The sequence below is a fragment of the Limanda limanda genome, chromosome 4 (genome assembly GCF_963576545.1).
Source record: "Limanda limanda chromosome 4, fLimLim1.1, whole genome shotgun sequence".
NCBI lineage: Eukaryota > Metazoa > Chordata > Actinopteri > Pleuronectiformes > Pleuronectidae > Limanda > Limanda limanda.
Genome location: NC_083639.1, coordinates 11,773,285 through 11,790,057, shown reverse-complemented (window position 1 = coordinate 11,790,057; position 16,773 = coordinate 11,773,285). Strand labels below are relative to the sequence as shown.

The 16,773-nt window shown below is 39.5% G+C and overlaps 2 protein-coding genes across 2 annotated transcripts; one reads left to right on the top strand and one right to left on the bottom strand.

The window, feature by feature from the left end:
* Positions 1-1,895: 1,895 nt before the first annotated feature.
* Positions 1,896-7,292, bottom strand: LOC132999643 (protein SYS1 homolog). The gene is made up of 4 exons (XM_061069366.1): positions 7,151-7,292; positions 4,980-5,236; positions 4,818-4,885; positions 1,896-4,527 (listed from the first exon to the last, which is right to left on the bottom strand). The coding sequence occupies exons 2-4, from the start codon at positions 5,139-5,141 to the stop codon at positions 4,287-4,289; spliced, it is 471 nt and encodes a 156-aa protein (XP_060925349.1). The 5' UTR covers positions 5,142-5,236; positions 7,151-7,292; the 3' UTR covers positions 1,896-4,286.
* A 3,496-nt stretch (positions 7,293-10,788) lies between these two features.
* LOC132999548 (acyl-coenzyme A thioesterase 2, mitochondrial-like) lies at positions 10,789-16,468 on the top strand. Its single transcript, XM_061069241.1, has 9 exons — positions 10,789-10,897; positions 11,424-11,633; positions 11,988-12,049; positions 12,454-12,676; positions 12,780-12,955; positions 14,192-14,308; positions 14,446-14,531; positions 15,472-15,565; positions 16,346-16,468. Exons 1-9 carry the CDS (start codon positions 10,789-10,791, stop codon positions 16,466-16,468), a joined length of 1,200 nt encoding a protein of 399 aa, XP_060925224.1.
* Positions 16,469-16,773: the final 305 nt, after the last annotated feature.

The window sequence follows — 16,773 nt, the reverse complement described above, 5'->3', positions numbered from 1 at the left end:
GTCACAAAATCACAAAACGGTATTAATTTGTTGTTGTTGTGAACCAAATCACCCATCATTGTGAGAGAATGACGGCAAAGCTAGCAACTGCAATGTTCAAATACAAAACACATGAAATGTCCCTTTAACGTGTTTCCCGCTGTAGTGCACATGTGTGGAAGTGACAATCAAGCCCCTTGTTTGAAACCTTTGACCCCTTTTCTCCATCGACATGTCAGCCCACCGTGGCTGATGTGACAAGGCTGCTATAAAGACACCAAAAACCCACGTCTGACACCAGACTACACACGTTCACTCCTCCAGCTCCTCCCTCTCTCGCTCACTCAGAGCCACACCCCACACCTTGGGTCACTCTTACAATCGATCATCAAACTCCTGACCTGTTGATGTCTGTGACAAAAGGAAAATATGGAGCGTGAATGTTCAGTGTTTTTTGTTGTTTCAGATGTCTGTTACATCTTGTTGGAAAATTCTCACCTGTGTTAAACACAATATAAGCAGATATTTACCTCAAATTACTGCAAAAACACAGTATGGTAAACAGTATGCAGATAGAGTCCAACCCTGTGTTGTTTATCACAGAGATTAGATTTTCAAACAAGATTCTGTATAATTCAGCAAAATTATGGTTAAAACTTCCCAAATTAGCATATTTTAATATTCATGCACCGTGTTTACTTAAATCTAGGCACCTATAATTAACTTCTAATGAAGTCAAATTATATGCGATGGCGAAATAGCAGCTGCCATAATAGAATGTTTTTTAAAAAAACATACAATTGTTTTTAATTAAAATTAGGGTATTTTGATTAATCATCTATGAATTATGTTCTCCTAAAATGCAGATTCAATACTGCTTCATTTATCTGTTTCATGCCTTTAATTTGGTGAAACTTGGGCTTGATTTTACTACAAATCCTCAAACTGCAAAAGCAGCAAAGAGAAAGAAAAGTGTGGGGTCTCATAGAAAGAAAAAGGATAATAGGTGCTGAGGTTAGTAGCAATATAACTGGCAGAATCCACCACTGATTAGACTGATGTCTCAAATAAACACTGTTAGCACAAATAGCTGTAATGGTCCTTATGAAGTTAATATTTAGGAAATGTGTGACTCATCTTCTCATGCGGCAGTAGTCACTGAGATTTAGAGCAAATAAAAAATTGATTAAGCAATAGCATTCATCTTTGTTTCTTCAAAACTGTCACCACTTGCACATACTTTAATTGTCATGGGCATAATCAAAATGTAGATCACTTCCATGATCCTGAATATTATTCGTCACCATGTTTTATCACAAATGCATGAGTTTTTGTGGCAGTTCCTTCCTCGGACACGGCGTACAGTGGTATTGATCTGTGCATGAAGTTACGCTAGCTCCTCAGTGTATCTGCCTTCTTTCTTATGCACATTCATCAGCCACCCACCCCCACACCCATCACATTAGCATGTTTGTTCTAGTCGTTTTTTTTATTTCATGTTTTACAAGTGGTAGCATTATTATCATCCATTGTGTATCCGGTGGTGAGAATACAAACCAGTTGTGGTGTCACAGCATGAGCAATATGTACGGTCACTTCTTTAAAGAGGACTCTTTAATATCTTTGTATGCTGTTTAAGAAAGCATGAAAACGACTGTGGTATCATGAGCATTACACAACAATTATCCCTGAAGTCAGTTTAAACATGGAGAGAATTTTTGAATGTAAAACCCAGTCAGTACCCATGTGATGTTTTTAAGTTGACTGATAGAAAAGCACACCATTTACAAACTGCATAAAGCAATATATGGCAAAGTAATGTTTGTAATAATAAAGCACCATGTTTAAAATATTACGTGTGTGATCTTCTCTTCAGCAAAACTATTGGATGGGAAAGATGGAGAGACACAAGGTGGTAAAGCAGTGGCGTATTTAATCGATGCAGTAAGTCCTCGGCTCTACAACTCATTTACAACTGAGCTTCTGTTTTTAGTCGTCCCTGAAGCAAAGTGTTGCTAATGAGGATCGGCCAGCAGTTTTTCACTCGTTAGCACTCTCCCATCTGCTCCTTTCCACCTGGACACTTCCTACGGTGTCGGTGGTGGGAGGAAATGAGAGGTCAGAGCCCGAGGTGGAAAACCTGAGGAGGAGCACAGACACGCTCATGTTGTGACCCTCATTAGAAGGTCTATCTTTGATGTCTGAAGCATAACGGCCAATCATTATTTTTCTCCTGCAGATTTCTGACTGACATATTCACCGTTCTCTTCGATCAATCCAAACCGGCACGGTTTTATTAAACAGCATATCCACAGAGGTACTTGCATTGTGCAAGTGTGCGAGAAAAAAAGTCTTAATGCTTCTGCAAACACAATTCAAATTGTCAGAGGAAAATATTTACAATTTAACTATAATGCTTCTGCCTAGTAACAAGCCAGGGAATATAATTACATGAACAGGTCCAGTTCACAAGTTTTGTGTGTTTAAATAAAAACTTAAGTTATGCTAAAAAAGAATAAAATGGTGGCATTGGGAATACTTGGCTACAAATAATCAAATACAGCCACTGGCTTAGAAAGAGCAGTCGTGAGTTTGAACAAATCTTAAAAGAATAGTTTTGAGTATGTGCTTGTTTGCTTCCTTGCTTATAGTTGCCTTCAGATAGATATCACTCTCATGTCTGTAGCATAAAAGAAAAACAGGAAGGAAATGGTTTCTTTGCTCTGTGCAGAGGTAACAAAATCCAACTACCAGAACCTGTTAAAGCTCATTAATTAACATGTTATGTCTCATCTACTTTAATTGTACGATAACATCTAAAATAAAGTAGTGCCATGGCTGTGAGTTTTTGATCAGAGTAAACCTATGAGAAACTTGAAGGGCGCCCAGACAATGCATACCTGTGCCAAAGCTAAAGCTATATCCTGCCATGTTAAATCATTTGAAAAACATTGCTGGATCAGCCCGTATATCCAGATCCACTTCAAAAGGTTATGAGTTCTTCAATGATTCATGCCCCACCCCTGCACAAGCTAATTTGAGATTTGTTTAGTAGTACTGCTGCCATCAGAAGAAGAAACAAACAATGCAAAGATTATAGTGTCAGAGGTAATAATATGTTACAGTGAGCTAAGGAGGGGCTGGTGTCAGTTTTAAAACATGCTCAGCTTGTTTACCCACTGACAAATAACTGCATTGACCTAAAATAATAAAGAAAGCAAATTTACCAAAATGTCAACTGTACCATTACCATAATATTGTATTTATACCCCACTTTGAAAACCTGATTTTAAATCCAATATTTGGTCTTTAAAGAGACCAAATATTCCGCACTAAGAAGGTAATTTAGAGTCTTAAAAGATGCTAGAGATAAAGCTGATGTTGTTCCAGAAATCATCAGTGCTGCACGTTTCAGATGTTTTCAGCTGGTGGCTGAAAAATTGTCCCCCAAGTAGCTTCCTCGTCTGCATAATACACCATGACATGAAGAGAGGGAAGCAAACAAGCTGTGCAAAATACTGTACTGAAAGTCTAGAACAAACAGAAGTTTACAAGGTTTATCCAGATAGGTAAAAAGAAGCCTGATTTTACTGGTGACATATCGAAGGAGAAAACTCTCCTAAGCACAATGTTGACTGCGATTACTGAATTCAAAAATCTTCAGTTTGAACATTTGACTTTTTATCCAACATCTGGATTTTTTCATATCCAGCGACTGTATAAGACAAAAAAGATATAACTGATAACTTTGCACACTTACATCTCTAAATTGCTGTGAGATGTAACAAACAAAATACCCTGTGACAGGATGGTCATGATGTCTATTGGCTGCCCCAGCAACACAGCAGAGAGGAAAGAGGAAAAATGTCTGGTTTGGACATTTGTTTCACGCCCGGTTTAATCTCAGATCTTTCTTTTCAATGCATTTGAAAAAGAAAAAATACTTTAAATTTTAAAATGTTTTAAAATTAGGAAAAGGAATGATCGTGCTAATGTTCTTAGTTTTGAGAGGAAAAGTTACCAGTTGTCAAAGAAAAAAATTCTAACAGTTGTTAGTTTCACAGAAAGTCTTCTTTCAGGCATAGTATTATGTATCTTAATATGTCAGAGTTAACACTGTCCAACATTTAAAGGGCAGAGAATAAATAGATCAGTTCATCCAATGTATCCGTTTAAGAGGAAATGCATGACAATCTAACAGATGCAGGGTCTTGTTCCATTTCTTTTACCAAAAGTGGAAGAACGTCCATTGAGCGAGTCCGTTGAGGGTTAGCCATCCACACATTTTCATCATGGTGTTGACAAATTCACAGGTTAGACTTGGGTCCACTATTGACTGGAATGGCCCTGAGCTCAGTTCGCATGCACAAGTACTCTCCAATTACAGCCATCAAGGCCATGCAGGCTACATTGACGAGCCACCAGGACAGGGCAGCTGGAAAATGAGCGTTATAGATCCAGCAGCCGATCATGTGGAAGAAATGCACGGTGACTGTGAAGTCCAGACACTGTTTCCCTCGACGTATGAAGAACCACAGACCGAGGGCGCTGCAGGAACAAGGAGACCAAAAGGTTGTGTTGTCAGTCATGTTTGTTTGTGTTTCTGGTAAGATTCTTGTGTTGAACCTCAAAATGAAAAGGTTCAAGTCTTGCCACACAACAAAGCAACAGAAATGTTTTTTAACCCTTTTAAAAAGGTAAAAGACTAACAGTGTTTATTTCAGTGTGAATAAATCCTTTGTACCATTTATAGTGTTTGTAATAGAAGATCCTTGAACCACTACACACAGCTCTCGTCTCTATGGATACATTGTGAAAAAAAAGTAGAAATTACTCACCTGGTGAGGGAGTTTAAGATGAACGCCATCATTGAAAGCCTTCCTTGCATTGATGCAAAGCCAAGCGCCTGTCACAACAGAGCAAACATTTAAGTACAGTTTCAGAAGTGAACAAAAGTGACACAAAAAAACAGGTTCCACAGATAGAACACGGTAACTCACTTCGTAGTTAAAGATCTGGTCCAGTGATCGACTAGTATGCACCAGACTGTCCACTCCGGCCAACCACAGGCCCAAGAAGCTGTAGTAGATGCACTGCATCAACACAATCTGGCCCACGATGAGAACTGGGTCCCAGATGTAGCTACGGAAGTGACTGGCCATTTTGCTACCCGTACAGGTGCAAAGGACGAGAACAGCTGGCCTAAAATGTTACCAGGCCACCCATCCAGTGTGACCTGTGTGTGCGAATTCAAAATCTGAAATGACAAAAATGACATATTGCAAATTCCATTAGTACCTTTAATTCATGGGTTTTGAATTTGATGCCAATAGTTTAATGAAACACTGAAATGGGACAGTTATGCAGGATGACAGCTAATTCTCAAAGCCAAATACATTGCTGTGCAGTTATTTTCCAATCTTAACAGAAAAAAGAAGAAAATCAATGAGTGCGCGGAACTCAGGCAATGGCCAAGTTGGAAAAAGTTTTTCAAAACATCAAGCTGGAGCTCACCATGACCTCTACAATATAGATGTAATAAACACTGATAGCTTGTAATTATTGTGCAACACTTGGAGATATAAAAATAAGTTCCTGGAGCTGTTAAAAGAACCCCTGATTAGTTTAAGCAATACAAACAGTCCTAAGTGACCAGAGTCATTAACTATTAACCACTGTGATCAATAGACTAGAGATGTTATCAATACTGTACCTTTTTATGTTCAATATGTCATAATCATATGGTGGCAGAGAGAGCTCAAATAAAGAAAACATATGCAAATAGAAAAAACACGTCCAAATACAGAAACAGCCTGCAAAACGTCACAACACAGGCAAAGTCAGAAAACATCTTCATCCATTTCTTGTCACACATGTGCTGCAAAAGACAACATGTGCAAATTGCAAAAAATACACCAAAAATGTTTCCCGGGGACCCAAAAGAAGTGAAGAACCTGCAGGTATTGAAGTCTGCCACTCGTCGGTGGTGATGGAACTTGAAGCATTGAACTCCAGGCGGGTTCATCACTTCTTTGTGTCCCCGGGAAACATTTGCTGTGTTGTTTTTCACAATTTACATGTGATGTGACTTTTTGCAGCGCATGTGTCGCCACATTGATGAAGTTGTTTCCCTAATTTGCACATGTTTTTTCTATTTGCATTGGTTTTCTTAATTTGCAGTGGGTTGAGCTCTCTCTGAGAGGCGGTGGACTAGTGGCAGAAACTTGGACTATGGGCAGAAAAGGTCTCTGGTTCGTCTCCACGGAGAAACAACAAAAAGACGAACCTGGATTGATCTGTCCAAGAGGATTCTCCCTACCCTGTCTAGTGCCCCTGAGCAAGGCACCTTACTCCCCCAACATCTGCTCCCCGGCGCCGTACATGGCTGCCCACTGCTCTGTGTGTCCTGCACCAGATGGGCTAAAAGCAGAGGTTAAATTTCCCTCCTTGCATGAGTGTGCTTGTGCATGTCTGTGCATGTGTTTGGGACAAATAAATGTATCTTAATCTTTACTATAAAAGTCCAACTAATAATGCATTTTTGAAGCTGATAATGACTTCAGCATTTAGTTCTGTGTTGTTGCACATTCATATTTGTATTCTTTTATGCACGTGTGTGTAAAGGTGTATGGTGATGACAATAACTACAACACAGTGCAGTGCTGTAGCAGTTTACGTCACTTTAGATGTTAACCGGTCCTATCCACTACACAGGAAGGTGTCTCATCCCAAATGTATTATAATCCATTGTGTTTATGAAGAAACACATAAGGGTGACAACCACAGCTTGTGTTATTGTATCAGATCAGCAGCAGCGTGTCATAATGATGTTTGAATTACACACAGTTAATTTCATTAGATTCAGGTAAACTTGAGGAGCACACAGCTAGCACCGAGCACACAGCTAGCTTAGTTACTTTACAACTACACACATTCAACGTCTGGCTAAAGCTAGAGCAGATACGGAGTGTTAACGAAGTTTCCCGGGTCTCTTAGATACAAAAAAACAAAATGGCATTCAGTTAAGTTAACCACAAAGAAGCAATAGATTCAACAGTGGATGTAAACAGCTGCTAAGTTAGCGGTGGCTCAACTACACGGAGACTGACCAACAGGTAGCATCGTGTTAGCTTGTGTGCTCAGTCTGGTCCCAGCAGCAGCGGATACACACCTGGAACCCGGGCTACGGGGACTTCAGGGCCCAGTGTTCACCACAAGCCTCACGTCTCCTTCCTGTCTCCACACTGACACCGACATCGAGTCCGGCCTTGTTGTCCTCAACTGCTGGACCTGGCTAACAACACGGAAGTCACGGTGGCGACCCCGGAAAGAAAACTTTAACGACCTAAACTATTTTCAAAGTAAAATACCATCGATAAATAAAACAACAATCTATGTGGAATTGATCATGTTGAGTCATCTGTTGAAAAACAGACGGACAAACGGTCTCGTAATTTATAACAAAACACCTGCATGTATGATGTCACACGACACAGTCACTGTTTCTTTTATTTTGAAATGGTTTCACATTTAAATGTGAGGGTGGTTGTAGCTGTAGTTTCATTGAAATGGAATGAAATTGAAGTTGAAAAACGATCGTGATTGAAGGAGATGAAGGTTCTCCTTCAGTAAATGTAAATGTATTTATTTTACCTGATGTGTGTGTTTTCTTCTGCACTTTGCTTCTCCTCATGCTCCAAAATGCTGATAATTGTTTTAGGTCTCATTTTGATTACGATAGGCCTCAATTGTTTGTAACATATTTGAAGTTGAACAATAATTCCAAAAATGTTGCCATGTTTTATTATTTAGGTTCAACAAAATTAGTATGTGTTGCTTTTTATTGGTTGTGAGAGCAAAGTAATGATCACATTTAACGTTCTCAAACACACAAGGAGGAAATTTGTTTTGTGTGGATAAAATAACATAAAATTAAAATACATTGGACTAGACTTCACTCATGAGATCACAACAAATACAATGATTTATTTCATTTCATCATTACATCATAAATAATATAAACATATATGTAGTGCTGATGGTAGAGTACACATTCAACAGAAGCTGGTAGCTTTAATAGACAACAACAGAATTTTTTGCTTACTGTTTTTAAGCCTTTATTTAAGAGTAATAGTAGAGAGTAGTAACATAGAAAAATTATTGCTTTGTTCATCCTGTTTGAGTCTTTAGTTATTCTGCCTCAGAACGTAATTAGCATAATTTCCAGGCATGCTGGTGTGTCTTGGGACTGGTGACAGGAGGCTTGTTAATAGTAGGGGGAATTTAGGTAATCCCCTTCTAAGAAAATCTAGTCAACAGGACTTCAGACACTACATGGATATCATGTGACAGAAATTCCATGACTTTATTGGGGTGATTCACATAAAGGAGCAGGGTAAAACTCTTTGGGAATCTCGGGGGTAAACAGTATTGCAACCAAATCCAATTAAATCCAATTTAAGTAAATAGTGACCAATTCTTCAAACATAAAAAAAACAATGAGAAGAATAAGCTGAAAAAGGCTCCATACTGCTCCTGTGGTGTCATCCAAAGATCCATACGCCCTGGCATTCAAATTCGACTCGAAAGAAGTGTGGACTCAAACACTTTATCCACCCCTCCATCGGCATAGTGGTGATTAGATAATGAGTGAATTTTCGGGTGAAGTATAACTTTAAAAGACATGATGTTATACACTCTTGTATACAGTGCAGCTATATGCACGCAAAGTTGTTTGCGATGCATCAGTAAGAGGAAGAAGCTGTGTATCATTAACACCTCCTCCCATCCTCTTCCAGTTCCTCAGGTGTTTAGGTGGGTGTGGCTCCATCAGATCAATGCCTCTCCTCCTCATATGGCTATAAAAGTTTTAAAAAATGCCTTGCAGTTTGAAAACAAGCCTCTGGTTGACAGACCAGTCATTGAAGTCACAGGGTTAATTTTCACATTAATACCTGTCCTTAGCAGAGCAACAGAAAAACACCTGTCTTTACACATCTCTGGTTTTCTCATTTCTTAAGGGCCTCCTCCTGCATTGGTAAGAAATATTTTGTAAATATGCCCTTAAGTTTATCCAGTTGGCTGCTTTGTGTACTGTGTATGTACTGCTGGTAACGAGACATGTCATTTACATACTGCAATATGTTTTGGATTTTGCTATTTTTAAGTTGACTTTCAGTTTAAAATAAGATACGATTATTCTTTATTAGTCCCACAATGGGGAAAACAGCAAGAGTCAAACAAAGGCATCAGTAAGTAATAATGATTAAAATGCAGTATTTAAGTGTGGGGAAATATAAATACATAGAACATAGAAATGTAATAAAAACAAATATATAAAGTGAAAAAAAATGGATGTTAAGTTTGAAAATATTTATTTAGAAAAGTATATTTGAGGAGTGGATAGTAGTTTTTTAACTACATGATTTTTGACACCATTTTCAGGAACACAATACACATGGGGCCAGAAGATGTTTAGATTGAAGATCAACATACTAATTTCAATTGATTCTACCCTATCTGGCCTTGTTCATCCTAGAAAACCAGTTATTCGAAGAAGGAATGACTGTGATAAAAAAGGTTAGCTGAAATTTTCCATGATGTATAAATATAAAAAACAGGAATAAAATAGCAAACAAATCAATTTAAGCCCTCAAAAAGCCATCTAATTTGCCTGAAAATAAATAATAATAATCCTTACAATTTCAATACTGTTCAGTGCTAGGGCCCTAAATATACAGTCCATGGAGCTGACATGCAGAAAAGGTAAAAGTAAAATTGTAGGTGAGCTTTGTCTCCTATAAGTCAGAAGGACATTGCAAGTTTTCTTAATTATAAAACACCATAATACCTCTGTTTACCTTGGACATAAATAAGTTACATTTTTAAAGCTGTTGAAAATTTAAAATGTTAACTTCCATAAATAAATTAAAATTAAAGCCCTCAGAAAGCCAATTCATTTTGGATGCAATAATTAATAGGGCTACAAAGCAGCACTGAACGGACAAGTGAACTCAACACTGCATCTGCCAAATTTGTTCTTACTTTGTATCACTTGGGAGGGTTTCTCCAGATGACTTTTGGAGCTCATCAGGTCAAGTTAATATTAAGTATGGTCCAAAATACATGATACGCTTTTTGTACGAATATGCTATCACAGTGCCTGATTCCTTTTTATCTAACGTTCATCAAACAATACAAAGCCCCTTACCCTTACTAAGTTAATCAAGTCTGGCAGCCGCTTCCTGTCCTAACCCTTAACCCTGAAGCTCTACTAATGTGAAACCCCTGTTCTTCCTCTCTGGTGAGCCAGCTGTGATCGCATCACAAGATCCGACCCACTGATCACATTTGCATATAGTCTGATCACCACCCTCTTCCCACTGTATGTCTCATACTGTTCTCTACAGTAAACTCACGGTACTCTTGAATAAACTCACTCAAGTCACAATATACTTTATTTAGACTAACTAATAATTTGTCACCATTTGGTATAAATGATATCATTATAATATGCTATTAGTATAATTTAAACAAGTTCTTCAGCTTCTTCTCGCTTAGCCAACGTCAAGGTGCATAACCGCCATAGTTCAACAGTTCAGAATGGCCGGATTGGGGTATATACAGTTTGTGAGCAGGGTACGAATCGCCCCTGTGATGCTTTCCATTTCTATTACAAGAGCAGGGCTCAGCCTTGAATAAATTGTAAGATGAAATATTTAATTGTGGCAAAAAAATTCAATTTCACCGGACAGGTTTGAATGTCTTTTGTGTTTTCAGGTTTGATCTTGGGTAGAAAGAAACATCATCATGCTGAGACTTTGTGCAAGTGTGACAACAATACAGCATCTCATGGGAATTAAGATTAGACCATGCTTCAGTTTACACAGGAAACTGACAAGGTCGCATCGTGCAGTGGGTAAGAACATTGTTTGTTCTTTTTTCTGTTTTTCAGATCAGGTACAAGAGCTTGCTTCTCAGTTGAAGGTTCAGTGTGTAGAATATATGACATCTAGTGGTAAATTTACATATTGCAGCTGAATAAAGGGAAAGAGAACATGTTGTAGCCTTCAGTTGTCTTAAAAATTCAAAAGGTGTAATATTTGTACAATTTAGATGATTAAAAACTAAAATGAGTGAATCTGCTTCAGCCTCAGTATTTACTTTTTAACACAACAGCATATTGTACTTTACAAATTTTGCAAATCATTTCATCTTGATATTGATATTAAGAATGTAAATGTATTCCTGAACTATCCAATGTTCATTTAGTTGACATGCAGCAATGATTTGCCCCTGTATTAAATTGTACGCACCAAGCACAACAAATTATTAAGTAAAACTACATGTTTATTTCATCAGAAAATGTCTTTAGCGTTTAAATTTGAAATAACTATAACCAAAATACCACTCAGAGTAAATTTGTCTGTGTGTTGTAGTTGCAGGTGCAGTACGGTGGATGAGCAGCTGTAGACCAGCCCCTGTGTTGACAGCTGCTCCTGTTCGTGCTCTCATAGACGAACAGATCCGCATTAAAGGACACTTGCTTCCCCCGAGCAGTCCAGTTACAGTGTGTGCACGAATGCACAGTGACGATGGTGACCTGTGGGAGGCCTTTGCACATTATAATACAAATGCAGATGGCACTGTGAACTGTGAGTCACATACACATGCTTACTATTTATTGTAATGTAGTTTTTTTAACAATGTAACATGATATTATGCTTGTAGAATACTTAAACACAATAGTCACAAAATTTGTTGGAAAATTTCCTAAATAGATTGAGATTTCAATTGAATTCTCCCACATCATCACACAGATGGTCGATTCCTATATAAGAGCAAAAAAGACAGTTAAACAACTAAAGTCACGATTGAATTATATTTCTAAAAATATTACAAAAAGTCACATCACAGTTTTACAAATCAGGTAGTTTTTTTTAATGCACCGATGATGGTTTCTCTTCTGTTGATCCTCTCCCCTCTTTGTCATTTTCTTGCTCTAATAGTGACCAGGGATAATTCTGTTGGGGGTTCATATTTGGGCTGTGAGCCAATGGGAAAATTTGAGGTAAGTGATACAAACAAGGTTACTGAGACAGCCCCAGGAAAGAAAGATTGTGGCATCAACCCAACCTTATTATGTTCCTATGCATTATAGAGGAGTCATATTATGCTACTATTTGGTTAATAATCTTAAACTTGGGTCACTACACGAAAATGTTTAGAAAACGCATCGCTTTCATCAAACTGTCCATTGCTGCAATTTCTCTTGTCAGCATCTGTCTGAAAATCTCCTGTCGCTTTTAAGAAATGTAACTATTTCCCTCAAATTATGATATTTATATAGATATATATCTCCGTTCAATTGGTAATTGATATATCTTCTTTATATATGTGTTTTGATCACTCAGAGTATTAGAGGCACACTATCAAACTCAAATACTTGTTTATAAATGGTTTTGGGTCGATGAGAGTTTCATGTCTACGTGCTGCTCTTTCCACAGATTGAGGGAAAAAAATGTAGAAACTCCATACTTATACCACATTTCTGTACTGGACGGGCATGTGTCACCCAGTGAGGCACAGGGTGCTGAGCTGGCAGCTGTAACTGCTGAGCGCTGGTACATGGCACCAGGCGTGAGGAGAATAGAGATTCGTCAAAATGCACTTGTAGGGACGTTATTCTTACCCCCTGGTGAGTATATTTGACACATACTCTATAAAGCCATGATAGACATGGAAAGCTGTTGGAAGGCAACTGTCTTCTTAACAGTGTCTACTCTACTGATCTCTTGCAGGTCCAGGTCCCTTTCCTGCCATGTTGGACCTGTGGGGAATGGGTGGAGGACTGGTGGAGTACCGCTCTGCTCTGTTTGCATCCAGAGGCTACGCCAGCTTCTCTCTCGCCTACATAGGGCACAAAGAATTACCTGGCCCACGGAACTGCCTCAATGTTGATGATTCATATTTCAAGGTAGAATAAGATGCAGGATGATATGTTATTTTCTCTCTGCATCATGTACTACATCCATCCATTTATTATCTATTTGAGAGTTTCAGAATGACATTGAACAAGAGGCGGGCTCATGTCGCTATCGCAGGGCTGACTTGCTGAGACAAACCACCATTCACACGTATGAGTAGGGATGGGTATCGTTTGGTTTTTATCCGATACCGGTTCCTAACCGATACTTTTAAAACGATACCGGTGCCTAAACGGTGCCTGAACCGATACTTTTTTCAAAAGAGTGCACAAAACGATGCTTGACTAAGAAAGGCTTTTTATATTGCCAAATATATTAACTGTTTAAAGCAGATTATAAATATAAATAAATACAAAACCCTTTTTAACTTAAAACTATGAATAACATACTAACTGTTAACAAAAGTTTACACTATACTTAAATAAATAAAAATAAAGACAAAACACACACACTCTGACTCGTGACTCTGACTTCGGTGCCTGAGCCAAATGAAGACTGAGGGTCGCTTTCCCGTCACTCAGAGACCCCCGTACCTCCGCGGCTGGGGCTCGCAGGCAGGCTTCGGCCCCCCGCCTTCGTCCCCCTAAAATGCGGTCGCTGTTATGAAACATTTCTCGGCGTGGTCTTCGTTCCTCCCGCCCCGAGCCTTTCCAAGCCGACCCGGAGCCGGTCGCGGCACACCGCCCCGGAGGAAATGCGCCCGGGGGGTGGGGGTGGGGGTGGGGGGGGCAGCCAGCACCGGGGAGAGGTGCGCGGAGACAAGAGTCTGTCGACCGGCGGCCGCGGGGTCCGCGGGGGGGGGACCCGGCGGGAGCCGCCGCTTCCCGTGAAGGAAGGAGCGGAAGTGTGACCTCAGGCTTCGATTGGCTCAGGCACCGAAATGAGGCACCGGAATCTCCGTTGCATTTCGGTCCGGGTAGGTACCGGTTGTATTGGAACCGGTTCCATATTGGAACCGGTTCTCGGTACCCAACCCTACGTATGAGAAATGTTAGAGTCTCCAATTAATGCAAACAGGAAGGAAATTAGAGTGCCCAGAGAAAACCCACACTGACGAGGAGAACATGAGGCGAACATGCCAACTCCACACAGACAGAACCTGACCATTCATTCAGTTGGAACCCAGAACCTTCCCACACCTTCGTAATCATTTTGCTTAAAAAACTCACAGTTAATTTAATGACCATGTTATTTACTGAAAATATCCCATTGTTCTTTTTGAACAGTCAGCCTTCCACCTGCTGCAAGATCATCATCAGATCTGCGCCGACAGAGTTGGGGTCATCGGTCTGTCATATGGAGGCTACCAGACTCTTCGAATTGCCACTCAGACTGGAGTCAAAGTACGTCAGTATCATTTATTTATCAATTTATAGTTGGATCAATACATACCTCCATGTACATGGCAATATATAAAAATACATCTACTATTTGTTTAGCTGTATAAAGTTAATTTAGATTTGTACATTCACCTCTACAGCCATCCTGTTTGATTTGTATCAATGGACCAGTAGGAAGTTTCATCAGAATCCCTGATGCAGACGGCAGGACTGAATCCCCTGAAAGGTAAACTGTAATTACTATTAAGATGTAGTATCATATGTCCACAATAGACATTTGAACTGTACAGCTCAATCCTCAGGAGGAAATGTGTCATTGACTTTACTACCAAATGTAATCTTGCCTTAAAGGTAGGATTGGTAAGTTGCTCCTGGAACACGTTTGATCATGTTTGTTGAAATTGTTTTCATGTCCTGATAGCCATCAATAAATAAAGTTATTAGAATGGAAAAAAAGCTGGTGTCTTGGGCCCTCAGAGGACTGTAATAAACACCGCCAATCATTTTAATCAGACTGAGTTGGATTCACAAGTTTATGAAACACATGTTTTAACCTGCTACACACAACAGGAGATGTGACGTGTGACGTGGTGCGCACCGCCAGGACATCAGGGTTAATGTGACCGGAACCATCCGGATCCATTATCCGGCATCACTGATTAATAGCGAAATATATTTGGTTATCAGTTCATGTAGGAATAAGAACAGAGACGAGCACACACACAACCATCCACCCACCCACACACACACACACACACACACACACACACACACACACACACACACACACACACACACACACACACACACACACACACACACACAGACACACACTCATACTCCTGCAGACAGAAGACAAGTTCTTCTCGCATATTATGCAACGCAGGGTTTTAAATTCTTGGAGACGAAGCGACACCCTGTTTATCCAGGAACACAAATATGAATTTAGTAGCTTTTAATATCAGTTCTAAGTGTGAGTGACAAGAAATAAGTAGAGGAGCAGAGGTACTTGTTGACCAGCGGAGTAATGTGCCTCAGTGCAGTGGCGCTGCCAAGGGGGGGCCAGGCAAGGCAATCGTTGACTGCTGAATCGTAATCAAATGGTGAGGCTAGTGAAGATGCACACCTTAATGTACAGTTGTTTTCTCTCTATACTCATCTTTTAGTGAACCCACATATTGGACGCTCACTGATCAAGGCTTTCTCACTTTCAATGAAGTCTCCTTGCCTGCCAATGTTTATCCTGGGAGCATTGTGAAGGTGATGTTAAAACCGAAGAGCATCCTGTCAGCACACACACATTGTCAAACTAGCAGAAGCAACATACATAATATGCTTTATATATAGTCTTTAGGTTTTGGTTCACCTTTTATTGATATGATTAAGGAAGTATATAAACATACCTTTGTGAGATCATCATATGTCATTTTATGCTGATGGTGCATTGTTGTATATTGACAACCCATGCATTCAACATATATTCTCTATTTTTGAGCAATAGGAATAGTTATCTGCTTTAAAAATATACTGCCAGAAATCATCCTGCCGATGTCAATGCTACCTCTTCCTGCTCCACTCCAATAGTGCAAATTGCATTCAGTAGTAACCGAATTCCCACTGTAAAGCAAACGCCTACACATGAAGCCCCCCACAATGCAACAAACAGGTCGGAAGTTTGTACCTCATGAGCTTCAGCTTCATAACTGGGCCTTTAATCTTCAACCTATACTACCCTGGTTTCAATCTGATGGCTGGTGAGCTATTTCCTCCTTGGTGATTTTCTGTATTCAAATGTTCCCGCCTCACAATGTTGTCATAAATACGGCTCTTTTGTTTCACACTTGATTGGTTGCCTGGATCTGGGGGATGTGGTGGGGGGGATCCCCTTTTTTTCCTCTGTGTTTGTTTCCCCCCCTCTTTCTGTATATTTTTTTCCTTTTTTGTATGTTTGTGTTTCTTTAAATACAACCGCACAACAATGGCTGAAAACGCAACGTGCTGTATGTCAATTTTGTAAACTCCAGAGTTGTGTCTTTGCAGATAGAGAACCTCAACTGCCCATTAATGAACATAGAGGGAGAAGATGACCTGAACATGGCGAGCAGGGAGAATGCAAATCTGGCAGACATCTTTTTCCATCACATATGCTATAATTGCCCCTGACGCCTGTAATCAGTGGTTGGTTGTTGTATAATAGACTGCTCCATGTTGAGGCCCTATTTGAATGTGGGTGTAAGTTGGTGAATGGCCAAACTGTAAAGTAAAGACCGTTTACCATCGTCCTTCTCTCTGTGTGTCTGTTTCTTATGATGAAGGCCTATCGTTTCATTTTACAGCTCTAAAGTCAGATTGGTCTTTAAATGTGTTGTATCCTGAAGTCTGACTGATTGGTCACACAACGAAAGTGGCCAGAGTTATCATTTCTAAAGACTTATTAATTCCATTTATTATTTAAAATGTCTTTTACT

What these genes read in the sequence shown, in the direction of transcription:
- LOC132999643 (XM_061069366.1), bottom strand. Translation starts at nt 5,141, where the DNA reads ATGGCCAGTCACTTCCGTAGCTACATCTGGGACCCAGTTCTCATCGTG. An exon ending in ACCAGATCTTTAACTACGAA is followed by an intron (nt 4,886 to 4,979) that starts GTGAGTTACCGT and finishes CTGTTGTGACAG; the next exon opens with GCGCTTGGCTTTGCATCAAT. An exon ending in ATCTTAAACTCCCTCACCAG is followed by an intron (nt 4,528 to 4,817) that starts GTGAGTAATTTC and finishes TTGTTCCTGCAG; the next exon opens with CGCCCTCGGTCTGTGGTTCT.
- LOC132999548 (XM_061069241.1), top strand. Translation starts at nt 10,789, where the DNA reads ATGCTGAGACTTTGTGCAAGTGTGACAACAATACAGCATCTCATGGGA. An exon ending in AAGGTCGCATCGTGCAGTGG is followed by an intron (nt 10,898 to 11,423) that starts GTAAGAACATTG and finishes TTGTAGTTGCAG; the next exon opens with GTGCAGTACGGTGGATGAGC. An exon ending in TTGATGATTCATATTTCAAG is followed by an intron (nt 12,956 to 14,191) that starts GTAGAATAAGAT and finishes CTTTTTGAACAG; the next exon opens with TCAGCCTTCCACCTGCTGCA.